At 55.0% G+C, this 23,323-nt stretch overlaps 1 protein-coding gene across 2 annotated transcripts in view; it reads right to left on the bottom strand.

Moving 5' to 3' along the window:
• PLXNA1 (plexin A1) overlaps positions 1–23,323 on the bottom strand; it is a 114,766-nt gene that overhangs the window by 59,356 nt on the left and 32,087 nt on the right. For both annotated transcript variants that reach the window (XM_065075649.1, XM_065075648.1), the window contains exons 4-6: positions 3,889–4,029; positions 1,804–1,904; positions 843–966 (exon numbers count right to left, since the gene is read on the bottom strand). In XM_065075649.1, the coding sequence (XP_064931721.1) occupies positions 843–966; positions 1,804–1,904; positions 3,889–4,029 (366 nt within the window). The remainder of the gene's footprint in view (positions 1–842; positions 967–1,803; positions 1,905–3,888; positions 4,030–23,323) is intronic.

Consider the following 23,323-nt stretch of genomic DNA (forward strand, 5'->3'; position numbering starts at 1 on the left):
AAGCCTAACGACATCACATCCCTCTAGTCCCTCTTCTAATTCAAGTCATAATTTCATCAAAGAAGAAAATGTTGTTGGTTTGACATAAAAATGCATTGACTGGCATTAACTATATTCCCATTCTTAAATCTTTATCGGTTGTATCCTGCACCCTTTTTTTTCCTTTAGTTTTTCTAAACCTTATGTCAAACTAAGCACTCTCTGACCACTTGGTCCTTTCTGCATCTGGACAAAACAGCAAGCCCCTTTTCTGCTTCCTAGGCTTTTCTCAACATTCACTTATTTATTACAAAGTCATATTATTATAAATATCTACAGGTCACAGAACTCGTCAGCCAACTCTTTTAGGTCTCCTGAGTGCCAGATATCCAGACCTGGCAGATTTCAAAACTTTATTACCAGTATACACTGTTTTCCATTCTCTTCACAGTGCTAATGGACTGGAAAAATACCTGGGGGATGTCCATCATCCTTTCTGTCTGCACAGAGGGAGCAGTGAGCTGTGCATCGAAGGCTCATCCCAAAATATCTCCCGCAGGCCAGGGTCAGAGACAGGCTATTGAGCTGGATGCATTGCTGGCCTCCAAACAGCAACTCTGATGCTGTTGTTTGTATTACAGTGAAATATTTATTGCTCAGTTATGTCTTTTCTGAATAAACATCAGCTGGTTTACTATCTCCATCAATAGGCCAGCCCTCACCAATGCCCTACACTTTGCTATATTTGCCTCAGACCTCTCTTCCCCTTTCTCCCTATTTGTCGTATACTAATTATTTCTAACTGCTTCCAGAGGGTCAGGAGGCGGCTGGGGAGGGGTAGGTGGGCAGCAGAGGTGACTTACCGGGACCTCCGACATGGTGACCGAGATGTTCTTGGGCTGGACGGTGAGCTGGACGCACTGCCGCAGGTCGGAGGCGAAGCGCTGGGGCTCGTCCGCCCGCTCGCACCGGTCCTTGCGGGAACATCTGGATGGGGATGAAACCACCATGGTGAGGAGGAGAATCCCCCGGGGTGCTGCGTGGCTCTGGGCTGACTCCAGAGCAAATGGAGCCTTTGGCACAAAGGTGACACCCAGCCAGGGACCTGGGGCGCTCAGGGCTCGCACAGGAGCTCTGCTTTCCCCTAGTGCCAGCACTGGGAACTTCTGGGGTCTTTTATCTTCGAGTTTTTCTTCTTGGCACAAAGACACTGAACCCACGTGCCCATAGGCAGGATTTAGAGGGGTCATGCCAGCTGTTTGGAATCATAAAATCATAGAATAGTTTGGGTTGGAAGGGACCTTCCCAGCTCCCCCAGTGCCCCCCCTGCCATGAGCAGGGACATCTTCACCAGCTCAGGTTGCTCAGAGCCCCGTCCAGCCTGGCCTGGGATGTCTCCAGGGATGGTTCAGCCACCACCTCTCTGGCCAACCTGGGCCAGGCTCTCACCACCCTCAGGGGCAACAATTTCTTCCTCATGTCCAGCCTGAATCTCCCTCCTTTAGCTTAAAACCATCACCCCTTGTCCTATCACAACAGGCCCTGCTCAAAAGTCTGTCCCCATCTTTCTTATCAGCCCCTTTTAAGCGCTGAAAGGCACAATAAGGTCTCCCTGGAGCCTTCTCCTCTCCAGGCTGGTTTCACAACACATGGGTGCTCACGAGCACAGTCCGAGTGCTGCGGAAGGGGTGACAGATCCCTCAGACCACTCCATCCTCCTGCACTTCAGAGCCAAAGTCAGGGAGGGATGTCCCCAAGGGGACCAGTGGTGGGGATGGGCAAGATTTGTGGCACGTCCCCAAGGGCCGATCCGGCCATACTCACATGTTGTGGAGGACGCACCATCCGCAGTGGGGGTCCCGGGAGCCCAGGCACAGCTCGCAGCTCTCGTACTGCTCACAGCTCTCCACCGGCACCCGCGTCACCTGTGGGGGACAGGCAGGGAGTGAAGGGGGACAGGCTGCGCGTCTCCCTGCTGTTGCCCATGCCCAGACCCCCAAGAGATGGGATGCATCACAGTCTCACTCTGCCCATTAGAGAGGAGGTAGCGGCAGGAAACAGGCTGAGCCCCCACTGTCACCCACTCCTCTCCTGGGCAGCACATCTGCAGGCGACACCTCCATCACACAGAGACTTTTACCCCAACTAAGCTCCTTCCACCGCCGCATCTTCGCAGCGTTGTGGGAGCGGGACGAGCCGGCTCAGCCCCACGCTGGCTCCTGGCGCCCCGCGGCTGCCACAAACCTGCTCCAAAACGGTTACCCGTCCTTTATTAATTGCTCCTCCAGATTTGATTAAAATCCCCTCGTTCTCCAAGCCCTTCAAGCTCTGTTACAACTGTTCATTTAATTACTTTCCACCAGCACTCTGATAACACCAAGTCATAGTAGTGAACAGAGAGGGTTTTATTAAGGAGAGGGGAGGAGAAAAGGGGGACGGGGGGGGTGCAGGGAGCTGCACTGAGCAGCTGCCTGTGCCTGCCACGCTCGTGCCTCAGTTTCCCCACTGCTCCCACAGGGCAGGACTCACTCTTTAATTACAATTTGCAAACTTCTCCACTGAAGACTATACCCGGGGCGTGCTTCCTCCTCCCAGCCCAGCAGGGGATGGGCTCAGTGGGATGTCTGCGGATAAGGTTGGCCAAGCAGTACCCTGGGGTTTGCATACCAATGAGGATACCTGTAGCATTCCCATTTATTTGTCCCCGAGGGGGTCAGCAGCAGGTTCCCCCCAGGTAGAACCCCCGCACAGACACGTGCCGGCTCCCAGCAACCACGGTGGCCCCTGGGGACACCCCCATCTCAGCTCAGCGTAACACACACACAACCACATCTCCAACATCTGCCCCGCAGAGGGGAGGCTTAGCTGAGCCAAGTCTGGGACAGAAACACAGAGGAGGAGCCCAAATCCAGTTTCTGCCTCGCCTGGAAAGCCACGGGTTTCCTGCAGCAGAGCAGAAACCAGAAACAGGCACTGGGAGGGGGAGGGCAAGGGTTCTGTGGTCCCCATGGGGCTGTCTAGACAAACCCACGGCCCTACTCCAGCATCCTTCCCCCTCCCGAGCCCCCGGGCTGGCGGCCAGGAGACCTGCTACGCTCCAGGCTCTGCTGAGGTCCAACTCATGCACACCTCTCTAGGCAGAGAAGCAGAGATGCTGCGAGACACAGGCACACCGTGTCCCAGCACGGCTGCTGTGCATCTCCCACTGGGCACAGCGTGCACACCCACTGACACCAGAGCCACAAAGTGTCACCGCCACCACGGCACGAACCTCCTTCACCCACTCCAACACAGCCCGTGGATGGATGATCTTGCATCTGCAAGCTCTCCAGCAGGTAAATGCTCACAAGGCCAACAAAAACTTGTTATCATGAGCCCTGACCACGCTGCCAGGACAGCAGTGATGGATCTGGATCAGGTCTGGATGTCTGGCTGGCTCAGCAGGAGCAGAGGCAGGACCACGGTGTGCACACCAGGGGTACACCAGGCTATGGGGGCACACCGTTCCCTCCACCCAAAGGTGAAAAAGCATCCACTCCAGAGGAGAAAAAGCCATTTAGGAGCAAGGAGCATCTGCTAACCCATAAAATCCCTGCTTGGGAGGGGATGGCCAGAAGAGGGAGGAGGTTTATGGGCAGCCCTTCACAGCAAGGAAGGGTCGGGAAGCCCTCAGTCCCTGGGGACCATGGGGATGTCAAGCAGCTGATGCACACAATTCCTGCCTGGGGCAAGTCCCCAGTGAGGAGAGAAGCAGCAGGGCCACAGAGCCAGTGCCTCAGGGCAGGGTTTTTGCAGAGAGGAGCCAGGAGGAGCTGCTGCCACTCCCAGGGCACAGGACCACAGGCTGGGGCTGCCATGGGGGCTGCCAAGTCAAGCAAGCAGAGGGGTTGCTATGTCCCCACCCCTTACCTGTTTCTCGGTCATGGCATAGATGTGCTGGCGGTCGGGGCTCAGCACCAGGTCTCGCAGGATGGAGCTGCCCTCATGGGCTACGACATTCTCATACTGCAGCGCTTGGTGCTTCCTCTCGGCCTGCAAGTCCACCAGGATCTGTGGGGAGAGTGAGGGGAGGTGAGCACAGTCTCATGGGGTGGGAAAGGGAATATACCCCGTTAGGAATAACACCCCTCCGTCCCACCCCACAGCAACCACAGCACAGCAAAGCAGCAGCGCGCTGCAAACACCCTGGCCCTCTCCAGAAGACCAAACTGCAATGTTTTCTTCCCTCTTTTACAGTTGTCCCACATTTACACTGACAGCATTCACCTATCTCCAGGGAGGGAAGCCACATCCACGACCCTCCTCTGCGCTGCCCTGCTTCCCCCACTGTCACTCAGTTCCAAAGCCCACCGCGATTTTTTACAATGAAGGTGGCTGAAACACTGGCCCAGGTTGGCCAGAGAGGTGGTGGATGAACCATCCCTGGAGACATCCCAGGCCAGGCTGGACGGGGCTCTGAGCAACCTGAGCTGGTGAAGATGTCCCTGCTCATGGCAGGGGTGGCACTGGATGAGCTGGGAAGGTCCCTTCAACCCAAACTGTTCTATGACTCTAAGTATCTGTAGCATGGCACAGATCAGCCCCCAGTCTGCAGCAAAGCAGCAAACCCCATCATTCCGCAGCAGTACCAACAGTGGCTGGAATTGCACTGCACCGAGCCGTGGGCGGGCAGGACGCTGCGGTGCACACAGACTGGGCTTCCCCTCCCCATCCATCAAAGGAAACACTTGGGCTCATGACCGGGAAAGTCAAGAGGGTCTCAAGGAAGCTGGGGGTCAACAGGGGTTCAGAAAGCGCCTTTGTTCCTTGAGCAGGAACGTGGCGAAAGCTTTAATCCCCTTATGGTTCACAATTACGTTAAAGCTCTTCCTAAGTACACCGCTTTTCTGGCTGTACCAGCGATAACCACATCACGAAGCACCATGGGGCTGGAGGCCCCACCGAGTAGTAGTTAAACTCAGCTGCACTACTTGCCATAACCCGATTGCTACCTCCACAAGCAAGAAATGCCTCCTGACAATGCCATCCCTCACAATCCCTCCAGATTTAGGCTATCTGGTGCCAGAGAAGTGGCTCAGGGGATGGGATGGGATGGGATGGGATGGGATGGGATGGGATGGGATGGGATGGGATGGGCCACGCACAAGCCCTTGTGTCCCCCACGGCAGCTGCCCCAGCACCCCGGCTGCCTTGTCCCCCTCCTGCAATAAATCGCCGCTGGCATTTGCATAGTTCCCAATCAGGAGGATACGGGGCCGGGAAAGCAGGATCCCGGTGTGCAGCTGATTAGCATGGAAATGTATGCGCCTCACAAACAAACCGGGGCCCGTTTAATTAGAGCGGCGCCTTTGATTCACCGCCAGCCTCCTCCATGCACCAGCCTCGGATTATTTTTAGGCAGTTTTACAAAACAAATGTATTTAATTAAGAAAGAGACCTCTGAGCGACCAGAGAGTGGCGAGTCCTGCATGGCAGCGAGCAAAGTGGCTGCCCTCTCCCCACGGGATGTGGGGATCAGGAGATGTAACTTTTGGGAGCCTACAGCACAGCCAAAAATCCCCTGTATGTCCTGCCACAGGACTGGCGAGCCTTTGCCATAACCCAAACTGGCCCTGATACTTACTTGCCTTCTCAGCATCCTTTGCCAGACCCATACACAGCCTGTGCTCCCCGTTACCCCACCCTGGGTACCACTGTGTGCTGGGGAACCCAGAGATGCCAAAAGCCCATCCTAAAGCTTCTGCCTGCGCTTTTTGGGGGGTCTTTCCACCCAGATCCAGGACCACATTTGCTCCTACTCCAAATATCAGAGGAGGTCGAGCCCCAGACGCTTGGGGTACAGGGTCATGGCATCCCCTGCCCTGCTGTCCCCCTTGCTCAGGGGTACCCAGCATCACCCCCAGAGCCCAACCCTGCCCCCCCTGCATCCCCTTGCACATCACTCTCCTCCTGGCTCTCAGCTTCTTCCCTATGAAGTCCTGCGCCAGCTCTTCAGGAGGGTAATGGGGAGCATCCCCCCCTCCCAGCAGGAAGGCACCGTGTCCCCCCCGCTACATCACTACAGCAACGTGACAAACGCACCTTTCCAACCCTTTTATGGGCTGCAGTTGCGGCGCAGAAGAATCAATATAGTTTCACCCTGGTTCTAAAATAGATCTATGGCTGGATATCGCGCTGGCAGTAATTTTTAACTAGCGGGGTAATTTCCCCATTACATTATTGCACTGCGCAGTGCTGGGAAAGAGAAAGAGATGTATTTAAAAAAACAACAGACGTGAAGCACTTCCAGTTAATTTGAGGCTCCAGGAAGAACTTAAAAATATTCTCAGCAGTCAAACTGGGCTGGAGTCCAGCCTGCCACACGTCAGGGTGCGCTGGTGGGGGCGCAGGGCCACCCCAGGTATGCGCCTTTGGAGCCCTCCTCTCCAGAGCCTCCCCTCCTGCTAAGGATGCTCCAGAGACAGGTTTGGGATTCGGGAAAATGAAATTTGGAAGAGCTGGCAATCAAGTTGTTTCCTAGTTGGCCAAAAGACATGGCAGAAGGGGGTTTTTGAGTTAGCTCGTGGCAGGCAAACACATCCTGCTGCTCCTCCCAAGCCCCAGGAGATACCTGCACATAGACCCCAACCTCATCCCACACCAGGAGGAGCCGACTGCCCACAGTGCCCGCAGAGTGGGAACACCAGGGCCTTTCCAGCGGTATTAGCCTCGTGGGAACTGGCTCATCCCAGCTGGTGGGAAGGGGATGGGTTGTTGGGACCATCAGGTGGTGGAGCCAACGCAAGGGACATGCAAGGTGCCTCTGATCTCTTACAGTGATGGCTTACTCCCTCTCCTCTTCCTCCCCTCTCCTCACACCCGCAGGGTAGCCGGGGGCAGGGGAAGGGGGAGAGGATGCGGTTTAATCAGAGCAAACCCCCTCGGAAACACGCTCCTTCCTGCCCACCCTGCCTGCCTTCCCACCCCGGGGGAAAAGACATTTACCAAAAATAAATAAATAAATAAACCTATTAACCTTTCTCCTCATCCTGATGCTTGATATAATTACCCAATACTAATAATTACTCGCACTAATTTCTTGCTCAGGATTCCCGTCCTCGCTCTTGCCTGCCTCGGGCTGGCTGCAGGCAGCCGATCGGCAGTAAGGGGCTGGCAGGAGCCTGGGGGGCGGTTGGACACCCCCAGCATGCAGGGTCAGAGACAACAGCACCAGCTGGTCCTGCTGCTGCCTTGAGCCCAATGAATCATAGAATCACAGAACAGTTTGGGTTGAAGGGACCTTCCCAGCTCCCCCAGTGCCCCCCCTGCCATGAGCAGGGACATCTTCACCAGCTCAGGTTGCTCAGAGCCCCGTCCAGCCTGGCCTGGGATGTCTCCAGGGATGGTTCATCCACCACCTCTCTGGCCAACCTGGGACAGGCTCTCACCACCCTCAGGGGCAACAGTTTCTTCCTCATGTCCAGCCTGAATCTCCCTCCTTTAGTTTAAAACCATCACCCCTTGTCCTATCGCAACAGGCCCTGCTCAAAAGTCTGTCCCCATCTTTCTTATTGGCCCCTTTTAAGCACAGAAAGGCCACAATAATGTCTCCCTGGAGCCTTTTGGTTTTGCTCCCTCCAGAGCTTGGCTCTCCTTTACAAATCATGATGCTGAAGCATCCAGAAGCTTCTGCAGGGCTGAAAAACCCACAATGTCTAGCACAAGTGAAGAACCGCTGTCCCAAGGAGCTGTACAAGACAAGGCTGGGACCTGAAACCCACATAAGATACAAGGGGAAGCAAAAGTATCCAAAGAGCAGAGACATGTAAGAGAAGAGATGGCTCCTTCCATTGCAGCACACTTGCTCGCCTGGGCAATATGTCCTCAGGGCTCGTCCAGATAAGGAGGCACCTCCCCACCACCATAACACCTGTTTGACGGCTGCTCACTAAACCACCAAGGGGAAAATCTCTCAGCATCCTTAGGGCCACCAGCAACGGAGACAACATGGAGAGAAGCATCTCCCCAGGCCTGCACTTTCGGAAAGACAGGCAATGAGAGGAATGAAGGGCAGCAGCTGTGACCTGGCGGTCACCCAGCATTGGCAGCGGGTCCAGAGAAGGACCACGGTGAAGGACAGGGTCCCCCAGCTCAGCCTGGACCAGGGACACCAGGTGGGGAGGGAGGAAGCACAGCCGGAGAGGGAAGGCAGCTGCAGATATGCCAAGGCCACTTTCAGATTTAAAACACGCCAACAGGGGTGGGACACCAGCTCCTGCAGGGCCAAGGACACGTGCTTGGAGGTACAGGGTCCCCAGGAGACCGGGTCTCTCCGCAAGGGACATCCCCCAAGCCCACAGCCCGTCTCCCCATGGAGCTCCCCCACCCCAGCCCTCCATCTCCCCCTCTCTGGGCTCTCAAGCCCCCATCCTGGGTCCCGAGCGGTCCCCCGCAGACCCCTCCTCCAGGCAGGAGAAGTGCTCAGCCAGGCTTTGTACTCTTATCTGTACGGGGCTGTGATTAATTCGCAGCGGCTGGCAGCAGCTACAAGAGGAGGGCGCTTTTTGCCCGCCTGCCACACTTCAAAGGCAGGGACTTATCTGTCTGAAACACACTCCGCAGCCTTTTCACGGGGACCTTTTCCAGTTCCACAGGGCTTGCACGGCGCCAATGGGCAACGCAAAAGAAGGGCTTATTTACGGGAGTGTATTTCAGAGCCTCCCCTCTTCCCTCCCAACACTCGCTGGGGGAAGCAGCGAGTCCCCCAGCCCCAGGGATGTCCATCGGGGACAGAGACTGAGCAGGGGAGATGAGATGGGGCTGTGAGGAGAAGATGCTGGTCAAGGTCCCCATCCCATCTTTGCCCATCCTCTCGCTGGTGAGCATCTCTGCCACATGTCCCTGAGCTGGGAGGAGGACAAAGCTTTGACATGGGCAGAGGCCAACCCCAGGTCCAAAATCTTCCCCTCCCCACACCACCACTGCTCAGGTACCACCAAAGTCACAAGCTGATGGATGCACATCTCCTCTCTCCACAAGAGCAGGTCTGTGCTAACACCCCCAGCATTTTGCTTCAGTTTTAGCACCATCCACCCAAAGGGCACAGGACAGAGCAAAATAAAACCAGGAGAGGAGCAGGTCCTAGCAGAGCTGACCCCCAAGCCATGGGTACACCTCGCGGAGGCGACGGAGGACCCGCAGAGCCCAGAGGTGACAGCTGCTGAGGAGTGTCACGCAACACCACGCCAACAAGCCTACAACCCGAATGGGAGTATCCTGTGTCCAACTGGGGGGGGCTGGTGGGGGCACCGGGACCCCCCCTGGGGTGCCAGCCTGCACAGCCCCCCCAGCACATGGCCTGGGCTCACCCCGCGGCAGCTGGGGGACAGGGACACCGGCTGCCCCTCCACATACCTCCCCCCCAACCACCTCCCAGGGACCAGCCGTGCCAGCAGCTGCTGCCTGCACACCCCTCTCCGGTTTCCAAAAAGAGGGTCAGGGGTCTAAAAATGAGGTTCCCGGATCAGCTGCTCTTGGGGGTGCACTCCTTCCCCACACCGGGAATGTATAGCGGCTGCCCATCAAAATGCGGGGCCAGGAGCAGCTGTGGGGCCACAGTATCAGCTGTTTCTGGGGGACACAGCTGATGGGGATGAGAGCACAAGTATGCAAGAGCGGGGAGGAGGGGGTGGAGGAGACTGTGGGTCCTGATCTGGGTGAAGATGTCCCTGCTCATGGCAGTGGGTTGGACTAGATGAGCTCTGAAGGTCCCTTCAACCCAAACTATTCTATGGTTCCCTCCCACTGTATTGTGGGTTACCAAACTTTGGCATCCAGGGAAATGAGGATACACCCCCGTTTTTGCTCAAGCCTCGATAAAATCACCACCAAGGGAGCCTCAGCCATGCCTTACCAGGGCTTGCTGAGCAGCATCCACAGCCAAAAGGGTACGGGCAGCCGGCGGCGGGGGCACAGGCAGGGCTCTGGGGATGCAGCTCCCGGGGCTGGGGACAGGACGGCCCCACAGAAACATCCCAGCTATGCGGGGGGGCTGGCAGCGGCATCCCGGCTCCCCCCAGCCGGCCACCCTCCTCGCCAGCTGCCCGCACAGGAACGCAGCAGCCGGGCGCAGACGGGACACAGACAGACAGACAGACGGGCAGCTGCCTGCTGCCGGCTGCTCAACCCAGGGCACGGGGGGGCCTGTAGAGGTGGGTACTGTCCCCCCAGCCTCCCCACATGGGGAGGGGGTTTCACCATCCCCTCACACAGGGCTGGGATGCTCCTGTGTCAACACTAACCCAACCAAGGAAAAAGGGTGAGATGAACTGCCTACTTCCATTCAGTGAAAGTCGCTCACTCTATAAAGATGAACACAAGCAAGGCTTTCATCCCAGGCCCGACATCGCCCTAAGCCAGGGAATATTGGGACTTTAATTATATCAGTATAATAAAGCAAAAAAACAAGGGGATACTTAATCTAAATCAATGCTCATAACAGCAACAAATGCCAGCATCTTGCCAGCACTGACAAATATGACACCAGTTAATCTAACCGGTTTCGAAGCACACGTTATTGCTGGTGTGTCATCCCCGGGCAGTATCCTGTGCTTGGCCACGTGGGCTGAGGACAGACAGACTCACTGCACCTCTCCGGGATGGTGGGGTGAGAATTGGGTGAAGACAATGGATTTGCCATAGGAGAGGAGGGAGAGAGGGAGGCAGGAGAGCAAACGTGCCCAGCCAGACCCTGGAACACAGCATCACCTTCCCCAAAAATTCCTCAACCACCCTTTACTTTTGCGCAAACTCATTTCTAACCTTTTCCTCTGGCTCAGCCACCCACACCAGCAGAGCCGGCCAGACCAGCGCCAGCCCACACGGCACATCACAGAACTGACCGGCCCTTCGCCCACCACCTGCGAACCCTCCCGAAACCTCCCCTGACCAGCTCTGCCCGCATCATTCCACCAGCAGGACCGGCAGGTACAGCCCAACGTGCCGTTCCAGCCATTTTGACAAAACTAAAATGCTGTCAGAAAAAAAAGAAACCTTTCCAATCTCTCGGCACCAAAACCAAACGACTGGAAAGGGGAAGTGAGTGCCAGGGCACTGCACGGCAGTGGCGCCTTGGCTGGAATTGAACCCAAGCGCAAGAGGGACTGATGGAGGCAACAAAGCAGGAGGAGGAATGACAAGCAGCCCTCTGTTGGGACCCATATGGCATGGGATGGGTTAAGGCACTTGTCCTGTGTCCCTCCCCAGCAAAGTCCCCAGTCCCGTCCTCGTCCCCCCTACAGCTGCTCCATCGGTCTCGAGCCATTGATTTCCCAGCTTTGCCCTTCAAAACTCTCCTGGCTCAGCGCCCGGTTTGTATCGTCTAGTCACTCAGGAGCAAAATATCTCTATTATTATTGCAATTATTTCCCAATCAGCATCGCTCGGGGCTCAGGCGGTCAGAGGGGGGGCCCCGACAAGCGAATCGATGGGCAGGCTGTGCCCCGGGGCTGCCGGGGACCCGGGCGGGGGGATGCACCGGCAGCTGCCAAGCAGCATAAGGAAGAGCAGGGGGAGGATGCGGGACCCCAGGGACCCCTCCATGCGATGCTGTGACCTGGCAGGGTGGCAGTCCTTGGTCTGCGCTGACCCTCAGCCGAGCAACAGTGATGCAAAATAACCCGTGCGGAGGACGTGCACGCAGCCACCAACGCCGAGCGCTCTGGGTGGGACACGAGGGCTTTGCCTCCAAGGTGCTTCATGGCTACACAGACCTGACAGGAGCTTCAGGGCTTCCCCAGGGGCAGCACAGCAGCTGCTGGGGCATCAGTTTTCTGGGGAGGGAGCAATAGAGCATCCAAAACTACCCCTTCTTCAGCGTAATGCAGGTCAAAACCGCAGCGCCAGCACCTCACCACAGACACGTCCCTCTCCAGGGAGCCCCGTAACGGATGGGAAAGGATTTTTAGGCCTAGAAGGTAAAGGCAGAAAAAGCACATAGGAAAATGCGATGAGGACCTTCTCGCTGCATCTCGCTGTTCTCCCTCTGCGTAGGAAACAGCCCTGGGTGACAGCAGTGAAGGGCAGAGCATGTCACAGAAATGCAGGATTATTTTTTTCGCCGTTTGTTAATTACTGTAGGCATCCCAAGAGTCCCAGCACGCCCCGGGCACACCGAAGCCATGGCAATGTGTCACCCTCCTGGCTCCCATGGGACTCAGACTGCATGTGACCAGCCTGGGGCCAGTTAATACCTAAATGTCCCAGACAAGTCCTTGGGAAGAAAGATCTTGCCTGAAGGGCTCAGTACTCAGTTTTCCAAACAAAAAGCCATCCTTTCGCTGCCAAGGCACCGGCTCCTCCAAGAAGCCCGCATCCTTCTGTCCCATGAGGACCAGCCTTGGCCACCAGTCTCCCGCAATGCACAGCCCATCACCCTGGCTGGAGAGCAGAACAGACCCAGCACTGCCATCCTCAACCTCTCCACAGCTTAAAACTTGCTATTTCTCTTGCAAACCCAAAACGCTGCTTATTTTCCTCCGAACAATGCTGCTTAGATCAGCAGGACAGCACAATCACCCCATTCCCAAGCCTTGCTGCACTTCTGACCATGCAACCAGACCAAGATAAGCCCAACACGAACACCAAGGGCTTGTCCCACCACCTCGCCAGCAGTGATGGGGACGCTCCCTGTCCAGATGTCTGCCAGGGGATCTCCCAAGGCAGGGAGGAGGCGGCGAGGCTTTGCCAGGAATGCAGTGGGGAGGAAGGACAGGCTGCAGCACAGCTGGAGATCAGCTGGATCCTTCCTTCCCTCGCAGATCCAGGAAAATAGCTGTGTTCCTTCCTGGTCCCTAAAACAACACAGCAGCAAGAGAGGAGTTGCCTGAGGACATAGCAAGGGCTGTTGGTCTTGCAAACAGAGGAGCCAGCAGCAGCAAAAGCCCACGCAGGGCAGGCTGCAGAGGGGTGGACCCCAAATGAGGGGATCTGCTTCGGGGTAACTGCATGGCTGGGTCCCCTCCCAGCCCAGACACAGATTCAGCACCAGCCAAGCCCATTGCAGCGGGTCTGCCTGTGCAGGGCACTGGGTATTGTGTCTGGATTTATCCATCCATCAGACCCTAAAGCCTTCCACAAACCCACCTCTGAAGCTCCCCGTTCATTCAGCTCCAGCCATGTTAAGTGCATCGACTGTTATTTCCACAGCGTGCAAGCCGAAAACCGTTTGCTGCAGCAATACAGTGCAACAAGGGGGATATAATAGGAATTTAATCCACTGCCCATTCACCTCCACCCAGGGAGAAGGACAACACCGACAGCATTCGACTTCACCTGTTTAACACCAGCTTTGATCCATTCCCACCGATCAAGCCTCTTATTACCACAGATCTGGGCTGTCCTGGTGCTTTATATCCATGGACACATCACAACAAACTGCCCAGGAGAAGCTGATAAGCAATAAACAATCAAGGTCTAAATATCACAGGGCACAGTGACAACATTAAATACTAACACCCAGCACGGGCAGCAGGACTTGACATGCAGAATCTCTTACAAGTTCGATGACAAAAATCATACATCACATGCTGTACTTCATGGGAACGTAACCCATGAATCAGGAGTAGGCAGAAAGTTACAGCCACCTGTCTTTTTTCCCTTTATAGATCAACATCTCCACTCTTGACACGCCACAATCAAAACTCCAGGCTCTGCCTTTCCTCCAGAAACAGTCCCTGATCCAAACACAAGCACTTCCAAGATTAGAGAAGAAATCTTCCGCCACTCCAGGCTCGGTGTTCCCAGCGGTAACAGCCAGCTAAGCCTGGCTTGGGGCTGAGCACACAGGAGAACGCTTGCAAATATTTTCCTTCAAATACACTCAGACCCTCTTGCTCGCTCCACCTTCAGCTCTTGACGTGTTTGTTAAAATTCCCCGCTCTCACCTTCCATTTGCATTTTAAGCCTTTGTTCCCACACCCTAAGCCTCAGGCCCTTCTACAGCATCTCCAACCCCAACAGCCACATCCCTGGATATACTTTGCCCCTCTCGGAGGTCACATAAAGCCAGGGGAAAGCTCCGGGACCATGGGGCCGTGGGCCCCACCACACAGAACGTGGAGTGACGAAAAACACTCCTCTGCAGTGGGCTCTCCATTCAAAACCAGGTTGAAAACTAGGCTCTTCAGTCTGTGCATAGGAGCAATTTTGAAGAAGAGACAGAGAATATTGAAATATAGAGATTGCTTTCCCCCACGGATGCTGCTCAAGATATTTGAGAGCTCAGGTTTTACATGGCACGGATTTCCTTTGGCACCGACGCAGAACTCCCCGCCCTGCTCCTCCAGGCGGAAAATCCCTTTTTCAGGCTGTTGGGGAACACCAGGTCCCGTCAGCCAACGCAGAGCACGACAGCGACCGCAGGGCTCGCCCAGGAGGCAAAGTGGGGCGCAGAGGGGCTGGAGCCCACCTGGAGCTTTCCAGATGTGACAGCACCTGGTCACAAATCATTATAACCTCAGCTCTTGCAGGTCCATGTAATGGGAAACAAAGAGTCCAGCTAACTTAATAAATTCCTCCTGGGAATGCGGGGCTACTCTGAAAGCCTGGCTCTTGTTCTAAGCCCAGACCAGGGCACACGCCACATCCAAAACCAAGTTCTCAGAAGATCTTTGAGGAACATTTCTTACCATCCTCACCACTGCCAGGGGACCTCAAGCAGAGCTGCCACCCCCTGTGACATGCCAGCACCGTGGCCAAGGAGCAGCTCCCAGCCAGGGATGCTGGTAGCACTGGGCAGACTGGTGAGAAATAACAAGAGCACATGCTGTCAGACCTCAGCAGCCCGATGCTGCGGGGATGGGGACGGGCAGACAGCCCCCCGATAAACAGCTTTATCCTGAGATGCAACACTGGCAGGTACCCATCGCACTCCTCAATATCTGTAGAGGGAGGCTAAGGGGTGGGAAATGATGTTAATTAAAGTTTTAATTACTGTAACCAAACGAGTAGTATAATTACTTTATTCTCACAGAGACTTCAAACTGATTAAGGACCACGTGCGCAATCTTGGGGTTGACGCGGTTTTTAATTAAACGTGCCGTCAAAGACGGCGAGAGGGGTGGGCAGGACGACGGCTCAGCCCTGGCTGGACCCCCGAATACCTCATGTGAGCCCAGGCTGGCAGATACACACAAGTCAACAGCAGCGGCCGGTGCAAAAGGGCAACACCAGCTCCTTTACGAAGACCGAAGCCAGTGGAATGCACACAGGTGTCTTAAGGAGAAGGTCCTCCCCTATACATCAGCCCTTCATATTCACCAAAACATCCACCTTCACAAATATTTCCAAAACAATCCCACATGGGCCCGGAAAATATTAACGAACTGGTGCTGCCAAGTGGAGGGAATGATTAAAAAACAATTTTGCAAAGGTATCCCTTTCAAATAATAATAATACTAAAAGACAAAGCAGTAGAAATTAAATTCCCAGTCCCCTACCTCAAATAAATAGTATCAGAATTTGAAATGAGACATAATTACCCCAGCAAGGTTAAAGCCGCTAATGCACACGGAATACAGAATCACCATCCATCATAATCATATCTCATATCACAGCCATTATTTATAATTAGGAGGCAAGGTTTAAAAAACACATAAAGACGCCCATGCAATGCAGTAATTCTGCTGTTATTGCTCCTGGAGGGCCAATCCTGCTCCGATTTGTGGAGTCCAGGATCGGGCAAAAGTAATTCCCCCAAACTCCCAAAGGCCATTCCCAAAAAGCTCCTCACTGGGAAGAGAAACCCAGGAGCACTAACGCCGGGCTGGCAGCGCTGGGCCACAGCCGGGCTGCACTGGGTCTCCTGGCCATTTCAAACCCAAGTGGGCTCAGAAGGCGTCCAGATAGTCCTTCTCCCTTAATTCTATCAAATTCATCTTTTTTCCCCAAATGCCAGTGCAGGCAGAGTGGAGCTGAGCAGGCCCTCGAGCCACAGCAGCATGCAGGTGACAGAAAGCCCAGTGGGCTTTGCCCAGGCTTTCTCCTCTGCTGGGTGTTTTTCTTTTAAACTATTTTTAAAACCACAGAACAAGTAATAGCGAGAGCTGGCGAAACCAAAAGCTAACCCCAGGGCTGCTGAAAGCTGCCCTCCTTTGAAGCACGGGCTTTGCAGGCTGCCCCTGTGCCCCAGTGAAATATTAACGAGCTCCCAGTGAAAGAGGAGGAAATTACGCTTAATATATTCCGGGGATGTACGCAGACAGCAGCGCCTATGCGGGGCAGAGCCCCCCAGCTCTGGAGGGACCGACCTCCAAAAATCCCTTCTCCTCCCAGCAAGGAGGAGCAGCAGCCCGGTGGGGACATGCGGCAGCTCCATCGCACACACCAACACTGAAACCAGAGCAGAGCCCGTGCACAGAAAAGCACAAACACCAGGATGTGGTTTTGTACCCTTTAGTGGCGAGTTATAAAGCAAAAGTGGTTGGAGAGGGTGTCCTGGGGACACAGATGGCCGAGGCTACAGCGAGAGCCCAGGGATGAGACCACAGAAAGGACAGACACAGGCATGTGCACATGTCTGTAAATCGGAGCTACGGTGTTTTCAGAGATGGGAAAACAAGCCACGCACAGAGGCACAAGTCCAAAGCAGAAGAAGCTCCCATTGCCGCTCAGCCCCGCCGCTGGCTGCCAGCAGCCCAAGGGGACCCGCCGGAGCCCGCTCACCCCGGGTCTCATGACTGTTACTCACAAGCAGAGCTGAGCCTGCTCTGAGCTTTCATTAAGCTGTTAAAAAAAAGAAACCCCGACAAAAAGCCAGCTTGCAGATGCACGTACAAACACTGCTCTCTCCAAAACCCAGGAAACACGTTTCTAATAAAAGTTGCGGCAAACACAGCAAAACACCACCAGGGCTTCCAGCCAGAGGTGCCACGTTCCTGTGGCATGAGAGGCCAATGGGGAGCAGCTGGACAGGGGCTCTGTGCAGAGCAGAACCATCCTGCTGCCACCACAGAAGGGGTGGATGAGTCTTTTTGGGGTTCAGGCACTGTGCCCAGCCCTCTGTCAGCTCACCAGGGCAGGTTGTCTTGCCCACCACTGCCATGCGGTGGGCATCAGACATCACAAATATCACCCTGACCTCCAAGACAGCACACGAGGGTACATGGGGCATCTCTTGGGTTTGACCTAAATATTTCCCAGCCCTTCTTCTGTTTCAGACAGCCAGCACTCTGCCCAACGTGCCAAGGATCAGAGCAGACTTGTGGGATCACGCAGCTGGGAGGAGACAAAAGGACAACAAAGACATCAGGCAATGGAGCTGGGGAAGGGGCTGGAGCACAAATGCGATGGGAGCGGCTGAGGGACCTGGGGGGTTCAGCTGGAGAACAGGAGCTGAGGGGAGACCTTCTGATCTCTGAACTGCCTGAAAGGAGCTTGGAGCCAGGGGGGGTGGGGCTCTGCTCCCCAGGAACAAGCGCCAGGAGCAGAGGAAACGGCCTCAAGTTGTGCCAGGGGAGGTTGAGGTTGGATGTGGGGAACAATTTCTTCCCCAAAGGGCTGTGGGGCATTGGAACAGGCTGCCCAGGGCAGTGCTGGAGTCACCATCCCCGGAGGGTTGAACAGATGGAGATGAGGTTCTCAGGGACATGGGGCAGTGCCAGGGGTGGGATAATGGATGGACTCCATGATCTCGAGGGTTTCTTCCAACCAAAATGATTCTATGATAAGACCACCTCAGGATGCAGGAGAGGGGATGCTCCTCATGGGGCTACAGTGGGGAAGCTCTACAAAGCCAAAGGGGACTGGGTCATTTCCCCAGAGCCAGTGTCCCCCCAGCCCCTGGAATGGCCACCGGTGACTGCCCGGGCTGTGGCTGCTGTCCCTCATCGTCCCAGCCCTGGCACATGCCAGAATGACTTTTAACATTGGTGGCAGCGAGTTTACTGCAACCAAAAGGAGCAGAGAGCGGCAGTGGTGCTTTGCAGGATCGGGCAGAGGATCACTATGTGCCCTTCCAAGCGCTGAAAACTAATCCCCCCCTTCCCCCTTTTTATCCCATTGAAAACTTGACAGAACCTCCTAGCGCTTTGCAGTTGAAATTGGCAGGTCTTAAATTAATTGACTGCAATTTTACACAACATGTTTAGCTGCGAGCTGGCCTGCAGCCCGCTTGGCTCGCCACCGCTCCCCAGACACTTTTCAAGCAACCTCCAAAACTTCATAACGCATCGAAGGCGAGGCGAGCAGGCTGCCAACGTGACCCGCTCCCTGCCAAAAACCAGCCCTGCCTCCCTGCACCCCCGCCCCGACCCCGCTCCGCTCCTCCGGTGTTTTGCCCCACTCTCGTTAATGGCTTGTTACATTATTCTCATCGTCTCCGAGGATTTTTTGCTCCTCCAAATGGTGAGGAGCACGGGGCGGGCTGGGTTACGGGCCCGCTGCTTTGCCATGGAAACGGCAGCAATGGGACCGATGCACGCAACAGGGGCGAGAAAAGTCAGGGGTTTTTTTATTTCAATCTATCCTGACGCATTCTTACTCTCTTTCCATTTAACAACCTGAAGGACGAAGCCCAATGCAAAAGACGACGACACAGTGGCAGGACTGCAATGTCCCCACCCGGGGCTGGGTGCTTGGGGTAACGCAAAACCACACAACCCCAGCGCCTGGGAACAAGATGGTACCTGCAACCCACCCCAAAAACAATCACACTCTTCTTAGGAGAGGGTCTGAGCTGGCATTGCTACTTGCACAGAGCCTGCCTGCAACCCAGCCCCCCGAAAACACAGGGCTGGTCCCGGCTTATGGTCCCCGAGCGTCCCCGTGAGACGCTGCCACCACCTCGGCCAAGCACGAGCCCCAGCGATGAGTCAGCCCCGGCTCCCAGCCCTCGCCTAATCCCGTCCCCGCTGCCGGGCGGCTTTCCAGGGCATGTCCGACACATAAAAGGCGTCCCCTCGCCACACTGCCGGGTCCCGAGCCGGAGGAGGAGAGGGGAGGATTGCTCCCGCTCTGCCGAGGACTCGGGCCGAGCAGCTGATGCTCTGCGAAAGCCAAACTGGGGGTGGGTTGTTTGTGTGATTTCATGGCTTGAACAAACAGAAACATCCTGTATGTGATTAAGAGCCTTTATGAAAAACACACCAGCGCCGAGCCCCGCGGCTGGGGCTGAAGGTTCCGCGCAGCAGGGCTCGGCCACACCGGGGTGAGCGGAGCCCCGAGGCAGATTCACAGAGCCGCAGCAGCCCAGGGGTGTTTTGGGCCATGCACAGAGACAGAAATCCTCCCTTAGGAAATCACCTCTTCCATAAAATGTCATTTTCTTCATGCCAACCTCCCCAAACCCTCACTTGCTCTAGGGAGCGGGCGGCGCAGCAGGGTTACCGACAGCCGGGGAGCTGCAGACGACGGCTGCACAGGAGAGGCAGCCAAGGCGCTAACATCACTCCCAAACATTAATTTCTTCTTTTATCACCTTCTGCCCCAGCATATCAAAAGTATTCCACGCATGCTTATAGCTTGCTCCTCCTTTTGGCTGCGGGCATCGCCATCCGCAGATGCCATGGAGGAGAAATGGGTGACACGGGCAGGAGAAATGACCACGGTCCCCCCATCGCCGAGAACGGGAGGAATTCAGCTCCTGCCAAAAACCAGGACTTGCCCGGACTCGTGCGGCCGTCACCTCCACAGCCCCTGCCCTCTGCTCCAGCAGAGCTGCCTCCGGGGAACCGCGCCAGGAAAACACATGCTCTTGTTTAACAAGAACAGGAAAAAAAAGCACTTAAACGATACACAAGCATAGGGGAAAAAATAAAGGCACCTAAACGATACACACACACACACACACAAAAATAAAGAAGTTTTGAGGTTGTTTCTCTTTGGCAAGGTTCAAAATAGGGCAAGGTTTTTGTTTTTGCTGGGAGGCTTTAACAAAAAATGTATTGCATCCAAACTATCCCTGAAACAGTCTTGATGCTTATTGCCATAAACTTTTCCTCCAATTAATTGCTTCTACACAACTACCATTTTTCTGATGAAAAACATCACCAGAAACACACAAGCCATTAAAAGAAAACATACTGGTTCTCTCTGTTTCTCCCTGCTCATGAGCATAAACAGAATTTGGGAGGTTAGGGGGGGTCAGAAACAAGAATTTTCACTCGACAGTCTTCGTCAGCAAGAGCTGCCACCCGCAACAGGGATGCTGAGGGCAAGACTCGGAGCTCACTAGACTCTTGCAAAAATAGCCCCGCTCCACAGGTACACGGTACCACCTCCGGTGCTGACTCAGAAACGCCCGCTGGGCCACGTCTCAGCCAAAAAAAATCATGTTCTTGGAGATTTGAGCTGGGTTTATAGCCAAGGCTTTCTCAGCACAGCGGTGAGGATGCTCGTGTGAGGCAGCACAGGGGAGGGGGGAACAAAGCTGAAGCATCAAAGCCAACTGGTTCCCACTGGAAGGAGAGCCCAGGCATCCCATCCCCAGGTTATTTACTCCACATCCCATCCCCAGGTTATTCACTCCACATCCTATTCCCAGGTTATTCACTCCACATCCCATCCCCAGGTTATTTACTCCACATCCCATCCCCAGGTTATTCACTCCACATCCCATTCCCAGGTTATTCACTCCAGCCATGGGCTCACACTTTCCCACCAGCAGATTCGGGGAGGGGGGGGAAGGAGAGGCAGGAAGGAAACTCCCAGCTGAGACAGGGAGTGTTTATCTCACCTGCTAGAAGAGAAACACATCTTTAATTTTAAACGTTAAGCGTAAAAACAGATCCCTCGAGGCTCATAAACATACCAGAAAGAGAGGGAGAGTAACACGGAAAAACTCTGGGGAAATAAACGGAGAATTCAATTTGGGAAGTTCCCATCGCTTGCGCAGGGTGGGAATCAGCTGGCATTGGCTATGCAGGCGAGGCGCAGTTTTCGGGTTTTTGGGTCTTTTTAAAGGACTGTGCTCATTTCTTACAAAAAGCATCACATGCATCACACCCCCTCCAAGAAACCAAGTGTGGCAGTGGTGAGTCCAGTTCCATCCAGCATCTCCACCCAGGGGGGCAGAGGCTGCTCCCCTCCCTCTGTACGAAAGCTGCGGGTACAGAGCACACTGTGGGGACCCCCTGTCTGGCCCCCAGACCTCCAGCTGTGCCCGCTGTCCCCAAGGTCCCGCATCCCGACCTCCTCGCCAGGGATGCTAAGCCTTTCTGCATGGCTGCGTATGTACCAGCCTCACTGGGACACCCACTTTCCAGAGCTAATTACAGACGCAGTCACTCTGGCCAAGACACAGGCCTATTTTTAGAAGCTTGTAAAGAAAAATAAATACATATACATATATATATATATATATATATATATATACACACACGCACGCACATCAAAACTACATCATATTTTTCCTCCATGGATTTTTTTTCAGTTGCATTTTGCTCAACAGCTGCTTGTTAACTTTTGACTGCCATCAATGGAAAGGAAAAGCCAGGGGAGCCGGGGAATAGCCAAGTGCTGACCCAGCCTCCAGACCTGCTGCCTTCACAGCTTCCAGGACTGCAAACTGCTCTACAGACCTCAAGCTTGCCTGCAAGCATCCCTGCTGAGCCCAAAATCCACCCTCGGAAGAGTTTTCAGTGAAAATGTATCTTAAAGTCTTGGTTGGGAAGAGCATCATCAGTGACACGAGTTTGGTGGAGCTCAGGTTTTGGTCGGGGTTGCTGCCGGGAGAATTGGGAGGATGTGAAAGGAGTTCTGCAGGTGAGAAAAGCCCTGATGGAGATACATGGATGCCGTCTCCTTCGGGGTGGAGACACATGGATGCCGTCTCCTTCGGGGTGGGCAACGGGACCTGAGGTCCCGTTGCCCACCCCGAAGGAGACGGCATCCATGTATCTCCAGCTCCCTCCTTCCCCAGCGAAAAGTCCATAGTGATATCATCCACACATACATTTAACACCATCCCTTCACTTGCCACTGCCCCAGCTCCCACCCACACAGCTCCAGAAATCCATCGCATCCCATATAAACACACTGAGTTGCCCCTAAAAAGGCAAGGAAGCCCCTTACCTCAGCAGCCGCCCGGTCCAGCGAGCGGCATCGGCAGCGTTAAGCCTCCAGCTACGGCAGCGTGAGATTCGTTTTGCGGATGCCGGTATGTAATTAAGAGCTACAAGGCTCTGTCAATCACTGTGGGGAAACTCCAAACTCTCGCTACAAAGGGAACGGCCTCAGTGAACAGCCCTGTGAATACTGAGGGTGGTGAGAGCCTGGCCCAGGTTGGCCAGAGAGGTGGTGGATGAACCATCCCTGGAGACATCCCAGGCCAGGCTGGACGGGGCTCTGAGCAACCTGAGCTGGTGAAGATGTCCCTGCTCATGGCAGGGGTTGGATGAGCTTTGAAGGTCCCTTCCAACCCAAACTATTCTGTGATTTGACAATCACAATCCAGCGTGGTCCTGGAGGCCATCGCTGTTGGGAAAAGCCAGCGTTGCATGAATGGGAGATGGGGTGCTACAGCATCTGAGGCTTCAATTTGGCACCCCAAAGTAGGGACTGGGGAGGAGAACGTTTTGCACATCCCCCAGGATAAACCCTCCAGGCACATCCAGCACAAGGCTCCTCTCCCCACTCTGTGCTCTGCCTGCTGCCTCCCCTTGCCCAGCGCCACCCCCAAGGGACACAGGGGGACAAGAGGTCTCCGGGAGCAGCTGGAGATCGGCAGCAGGAGCACTTTGCCTGGATCCATCATTGCCAAGCCCCAGCCCCAGGGTCAATTCCCTGGCTCAGCAACCCTCCCCTCAAGCATGGACCCTCCGCTAAGGGGGCTGCTAAGGGGGCTGAGAGGGGCAAAGGGACCTTCTCAGGGCTCCAGGCAACAGGAGGAAAGAACTGGGAAAGGCACAGCCTGCAGAGCCAAGGCCCCTCCCGCCCCAAAACACCCTCATTTAACCCTTCCCCTCCCAGCCAAACCACAGAGCTGGGACTCACCAGCTCTCAGCATCAAAGAGTGAGACAGGAAAGCTGCACCCCAAAAATGCACACAGCCTAGGGAGCCGCAAAACAACCTCCCTTTTCCCCGGGAGCATCAACCTTTCCTCATCTCATCTCCAAAGAGGGACCACCCGGCGGGACGGCGTGGTATCCCCGCTACCCCGAAGCTGCACACAGCCACGCTAGCACACAAATTGCTTCATTAAATTTCATCGCATTAAGCCAGTTTCATGAATTTAACATTGTCCCCGGACTATTGTTTGCCTGAAAATTAAATTACAGCAACATTTGTTGTTTCAACGAGCCTGTCAGTCAGGGACGGGGCCAGAGGAGGGGATGTGGGCGCAGGCGGGTGATGCTATTTCGGCAGCGG

Source organism: Columba livia, chromosome 10 (genome assembly GCF_036013475.1).
Source record: "Columba livia isolate bColLiv1 breed racing homer chromosome 10, bColLiv1.pat.W.v2, whole genome shotgun sequence".
Classification (NCBI taxonomy): Eukaryota; Metazoa; Chordata; class Aves; order Columbiformes; family Columbidae; genus Columba; species Columba livia.